Raw genomic sequence first — 9,739 nt, 5'->3', positions numbered from 1 at the left:
CTCTTGAGCTCCTTTAGATACAGGACAGAATTTTTTTTCTTTTCCTTTTCATATCACCAGTGGCTACCATACTGCTTGACACATAATTAACACACAATAAATATTTCTTAAGGATATGAGTAAACGAACGCTAATATTTTGGGGGGAGAAAACAAGATGAAGAGAGGTGAGATGCCTAGTTTAAGATCATATAATTAGTTGATTACAAGGCTGGATCTAGAACCCAAGTCTTCTGGCCCCAAATCCGGTATTCCTTCCTCTACACAGCTACTTCTGTGCCTGGTGGGGATGGTGGTGAGGAGGGCTGGCAGTGGTCTGAGTCCCATCCACTGGGCATTGAGGAAAGGGCTTGATCAGCAGACTGAAGGTCATCCCACCTGTCCCTTGCCAAAGTCCTGACTCTATCACATCATCTAAAGCAGTAACTACTGTTCTGAATCTTACAGGCGACCCAGCCAGGGTCAAGTCCTTGGGTCCTCTCTTTGGACCCTGTGCTTAGGGGAGGTTAGCTGCACCCTCTCGGGAGCTCAGGGAGAACTTGGACCCTCGTCCCCAGAGCCCAAAGAAGGGAAAGATCTTCTGGGTGAAGGAGGCAGTGAAAGTGTAGATGGGTTCCTGAGTGGCGGCATTGGCAAAGGTCACCCAGCCCACCTCGTAGTCAACAGACACCCGCACCTGCTGGGGCTGCTCCTCCAGGGCCAGGCGGGTGGGGAAGGAGCCCAGGGCCGAGACGAAGCCCCAAGCCAGTCTCACCGCCCACACCCCCTCCTCTGGCCGCAGCCGAAGCTCCCCCTTCCGCCGGATGTCCTTACTGACCACACCCAGGGTGCAGCTGCCCCCGGGAGCCAAGTCCACACTCACCACCCATGTGTGTCTCCCCCCAGTGAAGCCACCATGGGCCAGGACACAGGTGGCCCGGTCGAAACGCTGGGGGCTGTCTGGTGACTTCTGCCATTTATAGGAGAAGCGAGCCTGCTGGTGGTCCTCAGACAAGAGGAGCTTCGGGTGGGAAGTCCAGGGGTCTAGAGAGATGTGAGCTGTGGGGAAAACCAAAAGGGCCACAGATGTCAGCAGACATGCTATCACCTTCAGGAAAGGCCTAAACACTCCCCTTGACACCCGCGTTAGCATTACTACCAACAATGTATAGAGTGCCTACAAAGACCTGCACATGGGTATCACCTGGGAACTTGTTTGTAACAGACTCTCAGGTTCCACCCCAAACCACCTGAGATGGAATCTGCATTTTAGCAAGATCTGCAACTGATTCCTGTGCTTGTTAATGCCTGCTTCAGAGGATGCGTTAGTTAGTTGGTTAGTTCGTTAGTTCGGACATCCGGGCTCTCATCTGGTTCTGTGTCATCCCCTGGAAAGCACCTCTTCTCCCTGCAAACTGGCTAACTCCCAAAGCTATGCATGCCTGCTCTGATCTTCTCCTGCTGCTGACACATCACGTCCTCCCCGTCCTGTATCTCGGAGGGTGGAAACATTCTCCCCTCAGTCCAAACTTCATGATCACTCCCTGGGCACTTATGACTCATTTACATAGTCTTCACTCCCCCCAGACTCTCTGGCTCGCCCACGGGTTATTCATTCTGCCTCACTAATTCTGAAATCAGGCAGAGTCTGAGGATCACTTTTTAACCAAAAAAATTCTGCAGACCCCTGCATAGTGTTACTTTTAGTATCCATAAATTGGGACAAATTCATAAATTCAGATATGTCCATGAGTTAGGAGTCCCTGCCAAGAGCTCTGTGACTTCCCAGGGTCTTCGGCTGATAGACTGGGCACAGTGCCTTTGAGTGGGGTCCACTCTTCATTCCTTTCCCACCTACAGGCTGCACTCCTATCATCTATGAAATATAATAACACCTGAGAGAGAGTAGGGGGTCCTGACAATTCTAAGAATGTGATTCTAAACCCAGGTCAAATTCCGCTCATCCAGGAAGCCCTTCCCGATAGACCTTGTCCCATTCTGATTTAATCTTTCTATCCCATCATCACGTGCAGATCAGAACATGAGCTTCCTGCCAGGGATGTGGTATGTGTGTGTGCCTGTCCCTTCTTCATGGTTCTCCCACAAGCATTACAAAGGCAGTGACACATATCAGTGTCATGTGTGACATTATGTGTATATGTACATTTATATATGTGATATATATGTATATGACTATTACAGTGCCCAGTGTAGAACCCTGCAAAATTATCTGCCCATTTCAAGATTAGAATCCTCACTCCCTCCCATCCTGACATAGGCTGCTTACCTGGCTCATAATCCAACTCAAAGCAGAGTTTTTCTGTAAAGAGGAAATAAAACAGGATGCGATTTCATTAGTCTTACCAAACCATAGAACATTTAATGATGAGGAAACTGAGGCCCCAAAAGGGAAGGGACAAAGAGAGGGATGGAAGCTGGAATCCTCTAGACCAGTGGTTCTGAACTTGAACTTGCATCAGAGTCCCCAGAACACTTGCTAAAACACACATGTTTTTGATTCAGGTGGCCTGGGGTGGGGCTGAGATTCGCATTTCTGGCAAGTTACCAGGGGATGCTGATGCTGCCGGCTGGAATCCCCACTTTGAGCCACACTGCCTAGCTCTGAGTGGGCAGAGACCATGTGTACCTTCAGTGCCTTGCACGGAGCCTAAGACACAGTAAATGCTCAAGAAACATCTACTTAATGAACAGATAAGTGGGTTAATTTATTTCTCGTTCTGCTTGGAAATAATTTTGGGGATAGTCAAAGGTCAGCCTTTGATTAGAGTAAAATTTCCTTCACTGCCAGGCCATTTACTTGTAGAAAGTGGACTTGGGGGAAAGCTCGTCTAAGGTGACATTTTTGTGGGTGGGTCATTTAGAACTAGGTGGCATCATTTGTGATGTCACGTAGGAGGAGGGGGAAGTGTTGGCGAGGAGCCACATTCCTGACTCTCATTTCAAACCCTCCACACCCTCTCCTACCACCACTCCCTGTCCCGGAAAAGGGGGTCATGGTCCGCACAGGGGCAATTCAACTCTGAGGACCAAACTAACAAGGGCGGGGAAGCCAAGGAAAAGAGGAGGGAGGGAAGTCAGCTACCATAGGGCACAGAGAAAGACCCTTGCTGGTTATTAATTAACAGTGTTCATCATCAAAAACTTATCATGTATTACAAATGTCCCTATGGATTTTTAAAATTATTGACAATGACAGATTTTGTTAATCATTATCTTATATATCACTTCATGATAAACGATTAGATCTATTTGTTTCATTATTTTTCAAACCAGTTACATTTTTTTCCGGAAATCCTCACCTTTATTATCTCACTTCATTGTCACATCCTGATAAGCAGATTTTATAAAGATCTGCAAATAAGGAAACCAAGGCACTGGGAGAGTGCAAGCCTTGTCAAAGGTCACACAAACGTCGGGCAGCAGGGCATGGAGGCCATTCCTAAACCCAGGCTTCACAGCCACCTGTGCTTCGTGGGGTCCTCTTACCCAGAAACATCTTCATCTCCTTTCGCAGCGGGAGGGCCTGCTGCGGGAAGTCCCGAATCCTCTGGCCCAGCTCAGGGGATACAGCCTCTGGTTTCCGGCATCTTCTGGTTTCACATCTAGGGGCACAGAAATGGCGGGGTCTGGGAATTATCCTTCTTAGTGATGCCTCCAGACTCAGCTGGTCGCCTTCTAATTGTCTTGGAGGTGCCAGTTCCCACGGACAGACATGATTCCTTTGGGATGGACCCACTCCCTCCCCGCACTGTCCCTTCTTGGGCAGTGTCATGCAGGGGTGTGTATCTACAGCTGGTTGTACATGGGAATGCATTTGAGTATGTGAAAGTTTACATGTGAGTTGTTATCCTTAATGTGAGAATGTATATTTGTGTGGTAATAACCAGGCATGTGGTGCGTGTATGTTTATGTATGTGGGAAAAGAGAAGAGAAAATCTTACCTTATTAGAGTGCTTCTGATATCCTAGGAGAAAGAGAGAGAAAGCAGGGATTCAGTTTCCATTTCTCCCTCCCACAAGAAAAGACAAAATACCATATTCTCAGCCCTAGATAGAAAAAGGACACCAGATCCATGGAGTCACAGCGTTTTGGGGTTTACGAGGCTTCAGGGATCTTAGAGCCCAACCCCTTCATTTTATAAGATCCAGACAGTGAAGTGACCTGCCCCTTAGAGGCAAAGGCAAGTCCCATCCCAAGGTCTCCAGCTTCTCAGTCCCCAATGTGTCCGCCTAAATCATGCTGCCTTTCTGATGCCTAATTGGGACCCCAGTATCTCTCCTCCAGTGTGAGGAAGAGAAACAGAACAAGAAGAACTTCCTGGCTGGTGGGTGGTGACACAGAGAATAGTTTGCCTCGGAAATAGCACCTGACATTTGTTTGCATAGTGCTTGATGCTTTTCAGAGTGCTACTTTCACTTGTATTTTACTGTTGGATCCTCACAAATAAAGTATTTTTGAGATAAATAAACAAAGTATCTCCCCTATTTGATGGATGGTAGGATGAAGAGACCAAGACCAGAGAGCAAAGCAACCAGGGAGCTCTTGGGGAAGCAAGGACTCTTAGAATTCAGAACTTCTGGTCCTGTGACCCATCTTCCACTTGGGATACAAGGATGTGTGAGTGAAGAAGAGATGGCTTAGACAGGTAAAGATGCAACAAATCATAGGTGAGCACAGGTGGACAGGGGCGGGGCTCAGATCTCACCATCAGGAGCCCCCTTGCCGGCCTCTCCTTCTTCTCCTCCAGTTCTTCAATGAGGTTGCTAAACCGGCAGATTTCCCCGGTGACCAGGACATCAAACTCATCCCGATGCTTTAAGATGTCCCCATCCAGCCTCTCCAACTGGGCTAAGAGGATGCTCTGCTGTTCCTCCAGGAACTGGCTCAGATGTGCAAACTCAGAAATCACTTTTTGTTTCTTGGTGGCCACCTGAGTCTGAGGGGGCAGGAGGAGAGGGCAGGAAGTTATTCCTCCTCTTCCTCCACTTCCTTTTCCTTCTTTTTCCTTAATTCACTCCCATCTCCCTCCAGATCCACATTCTCCAAGGTTTGGTGGTAAAGTCAGAGCCCCCCACTCCCCGGGTCCCCAGATAGACTTGGAACCATGGCATAGTTTCCTTTACATCTGCCATGCCATTTCCAGGAGGAGGTATAGGGGAGGTGGTGAGGACACCCCACCTCCTGCCATTTACAAAGTGCACGCAATGTGCGGGGCACTAAGGTACATTACTGTCCTTACAGCAATTCAGTGAGATAGTGATGATTTTTAATCTCCACTTCACAGAAAAATAAACTGAGCATAGAGAGCTGTTTGAGGTCATAGAGCTAATTCATTTCAGGATTCAAACCCAGAATGGGGCTTCCGTGGTGGCGCAGTGGTTAAGAATCCGCCTGCCAATGCAGGGGGCAAGGGTTCAAGCCCTGTTCCGGGAAGATCCGTGTGCCATAACTACTGAGCCTGCGCTCTAGAGCCCGTGAGCCACAACTAGTGAAGCCTGCGTGCCACAGCTGCTGAAGCCCATGAGCCTAGAGCCCATGCTCCGCAACAAGAGAAACCACCGCAATGAGAAGCCCGCGCACCACAACGAAGAGTAGCCCCCGCTCACCACAACTAGAGAAGGCCTGCACGCAGAGCAACGAAGACCCAATGCAGCCAAAAATAAATAAATAAATAATAAAACAAAAATGCAGAATGACTTCAGAGCCCTATATGCTATGTTGCCTTGGTTTCAGAAAGGCACTGGACCCTGAGGAAGGGAAGAGGACTCAGGGAAGGGATGATGACTTACCAGGAGGACTTGTATCCTTCGATTTTCTCTTGACTGAATTCCTTGAATCTCCTCTCTCTCCTTTCTTAGACACTCAAGACACTTCTGTATTTGTTCCTGGGAAGAAGGAGCATAAAATATTTAAGATGGGGGAAGGGATAAATTAGTAGTTTGGGATTAGCAGATACAAACTACTATATATAAAATAGATGAACAACAAGGACCTACTGTACAGAACAGGGAACTAAATTCAATATCTTGTAATAAACTATAATGGAAAAGAATCTGAAAAATATGAATCACTTTGCTGTACTCTAGAAACTAACACAACATTGTAAATCAACTATGCTTCAATTAATTTTTAAAAAATATTTAAGACGGAAACAATGATTTGTTAAGAGATGTCATCTCTGCCTCCAGGAATGGAATGACCCAAGGGAAGGAGTCGTTCTCTTAGCTGACAAAGCCTGGGCCTTTATGGTATCTAGGATCTGTCCTGAGCTTGATATGCCCTTCTTCGAAATTATCCCAACTTTCTCACATATCCCAAACAGAACACATCCAAACAAGCTCTCTTATAAATGGAATCAACTTTCTGGGTATGATTCCAGAGGGAACAAGAAACTTGGATAATGCAAAAAATAACCAATGAATTGTTTTAAAAATTGCTTGCTCTAGGGGACTTCCCTGATGGTCCAGTGGTTAAGACTTCAAGCTTCCACTGCAGGGGACACAGGTTCGATCCCTGGTTGGGGAACTAAGATCTTGCATGCCGCAAGGTGTGGCCAACCCCCCCCCAAAACAAACAAACAACAACAAAAATTGCTTGCTGTAGAATAAAGAACAGGTATACACACATAAATGTCCATATAAGCACATTGCAAAATATATTTAGAACTCTTAACAATACATGCTAATTAACTAATTGACACATATACATAGACTCCCACTTGTACTAAAACACAATGCATAAACAGCTAAAACCAGCACACACTCATTTAATGACAGATAAAATTATGCACCATATATATTTACCCAACCTGAATATATGTAAACACTAATTTACCTACAAACACGAGCACTCAGTTACACATACACACTCAAGTAGTCAGATCCCCCCAAAACACACTGCACACACTGGTAAACTTGCAAACATTAATACACATACACACTGTGCAATCATTTCCTCGAGTGCAAACCCAGACATCCTCAGACACACCTGACTGATCCCTGGCTCAGACACATACGTTCATGTTTTGGTGACTCATTCATTCAACATGTATTTATTGAGCTACTATTATGTATTGGCCATAAGTAAACAACATAGGGCATACTTAAAACACAAACACATGATCTACCATGCCTGGGTCTATTGCCTGGGTCATCACAGAATCAGGGAGATGGAATTAAGTTTCAGAGTGGCCCAAATAATCCACAACTCTGCTCTGATTCTTTCGGTCCAGTCCAATCCCAGACCCACCCTGGGAACCTCTCAGTTTCCCCTTTCCTACCCTGTAGGGCCCAGCCGCGTCCTCCAGGAAGCGCACAGTGTGGGCACGGTGCTCCCAGGCCTCCCGGCACACCACGCACAGCTGCATCTCATCATCCTCGCAGAAGAAGTAGACTTTCTCCCCGTGCTCGGGGCAGATGTCCTCCTCTTCTATGTCCAGCTGGGACACCAGCTTGAGACGCTCAATGTTCTCCACCACGCTGGCCAGCTGCCAATTGGGCCGGAAGCACCCTGGGCGGAAAGGCTCCTTGCAGAGTGGGCAGGTTGGGGGTTCCTCGGGGTCCGGCCTGGGGATCTCAAGGTAGCGGGTGAGGCAGATGTGGCAGAAGTTGTGGCCACAGTCAATGGTGACCGGCTCCCTGAGTGTCCCTTGGCAGATGGGGCAGTTGACCTCATCTGCCAGGCTGGTCACAGAGGCAGCCGAGGCCATAGTGCTGCTGCGCTTGTGGCCTCTTCAAGGTCACCCTCTCTGCTCAGCTTGGGGAGAAGGGCTGGGAGAACAACGAGGACACACACCTCACACTCACACACCTACATGTGCACATGGCCAGACACAGGGGCATCTGACATACCCAGTGACACCCTCATGGTCATACACACATATGTGTGCACACAGGGCAAGGTACCCACTTGCATCTCTGGCAGCCAGGGTTCTGCTGTCCCCCTCCCAAAAGAACAGACACACACCCTCCAACAGCAGAGACAGAGAAATAGCAGAGGAGGGGCAGAAGAAGCAGTCACAGCATTCCAGAGATGACCTGTTACTCTCTGGACTGGTGCCCATGACCTGGGGGCTGCTGCTCTTTCCCGTCCATCCAGAGACACTCGCAGTGGAAGGAAAGTGGTCGTATCTTAACCATCCACAGTTGGAAGAGACTGTTCTTCTTTTGGGAGCGGGAGGGAGACTGGGTCACAGAGCAGTAATGCCACCCCAGCCTCCCTGAAGTATGACCAGCTGTCTCCAGGGAGATTGGAGGTATCAGCCAACCCAGGGGAGTGTGGGGACCCAGATAAGGCGCTGTGCCCAGGGCAGGGGTGGTGAGACAGGGCACAAGCAACTTCACCAACCGGCCTGCCATAGGCTTCCAAAGGGGTTGGAATGTACTCTGTCTGGGGGAGGAGAAAGAAAAATAATAACAGCCATCATTTATTTACGATGGCCATATTCCTCACGCTAACGTAAGCAATTTAAACATACGATCTTATTTATTCCTCCTGTCTGCTCTGTAACGTTGGCGCTGTTAAGATATTAGCTGGACTCAGCCAGGTTACTTAGCTTGCTCAAGGCACACAGGTAGGGAGGTGGGAGGCCATAATTTACACTCAGATCTGTGAGTCTCAGAGCCGTGCTGTCCAACAGAAATACAATGTGAGCCACGTGTACAATTAAAAGATTCCCAGTAGCCATATTTTAAACAGTAAAAAGTGAAATTAACTAATATTTTATTTAGCCCCAAATAGTATCAACATGCAGTCAGTAGAAAAAATTAGTCATGAGACATTTTACATCCTTTTTATTTGTTGTTAAGTCTTTAAGAAGGGGCATATTTTACACATACGGGACCAGCCACATCTCAATGCTCAGCAGCCTCATGCAGTTGGAGGCTCTTGTGCTGGACAGTGCAGCTCCAGGGGCTTTACTCTTTGGGGCAGAGGGAAGGTGATGTACAAAATAGTTGGAGTGGAAAGGGAGCAGAACACGGTGGGGTGCTGATCATCCAGTGGGAGAACGGAAGGAGATTTCCTTGATTTTATCCACAGATGAAGGTGAGTGGATGAAGAACCATGGCTGTTTGATCATTGTCTTGGCTGGCAGTTCAGGAAGGGCACAGGCTGGAAGCCAGGAGACTTGGATTGACCCTAGCCTTGCAAGTTTCTAGCTCTGTGACCTTGGGGAAGTCACTTTACCTTTCAGTTTACATTTCCTGTAATCATCACCTGCCCCCAAGCACTGTTTTCAGATTGGATGTAATAATATGAAAATACTAAGCCTTAAATAAATGTGGTTGAACCTGTTTATCTTTTTGATTAACTGAGTTTTCTAAATTATATCAACATTGTGTTATGCTTTCTTGCCTTCTCCCCGCTGCAGTTAAAAACTAAAATTGAAGTACAATGTTACCCAAACTCCAGTGGGGACACTGGCACTGGAAGGTGGTGGGGGGTAGGAGTTTAGGAGAGACCAGCCAGAGTCGAGGAGCTGAGATAGGGAAAGGAGGGTGGAGGAAGGGACCCGGTGAGTGATCATCACACCTGCGGCATCTGAGCAGAGCCCCCGGAACAGAGTCCCCCCCGGAAGTCAGCATCTCCCACTCCGGCTGGACTTTGCCGCTGTGTGCACACCTCAAAGCCAGAAGTTTATGGCTCCCACCTGCTCAGCCGGACAGGAAGCAGCGTCTCCTCCCCAGTTCCCCCCACCCCACTGTGGTCAAGGGCGGGCTTCCAGGAAACCCCATCTCCCT

At 47.9% G+C, this 9,739-nt stretch overlaps 1 protein-coding gene across 1 annotated transcript; it reads right to left on the bottom strand.

The window, feature by feature from the left end:
• Positions 1 to 495: 495 nt before the first annotated feature.
• On the bottom strand, positions 496 to 7,707 carry LOC307058982 (tripartite motif-containing protein 10; the record flags this gene model as incomplete). The annotated part of the gene is made up of 7 exons (XM_079712672.1): positions 496 to 1,037; positions 2,266 to 2,298; positions 3,486 to 3,601; positions 3,941 to 3,963; positions 4,705 to 4,935; positions 5,789 to 5,884; positions 7,279 to 7,707. The coding sequence occupies 7 exons, from the start codon at positions 7,705 to 7,707 to the stop codon at positions 496 to 498; spliced, it is 1,470 nt and encodes a 489-aa protein (XP_079568798.1).
• Positions 7,708 to 9,739: the final 2,032 nt, after the last annotated feature.

The sequence above is a fragment of the Hyperoodon ampullatus genome (assembly GCF_949752795.1).
Source record: "Hyperoodon ampullatus genome assembly, chromosome: 10".
Lineage (NCBI taxonomy): Eukaryota > Metazoa > Chordata > Mammalia > Artiodactyla > Ziphiidae > Hyperoodon > Hyperoodon ampullatus.
Note: the sequence above shows the minus strand (reverse complement) of the source record. Positions and strands in the feature narration are given on the sequence as shown.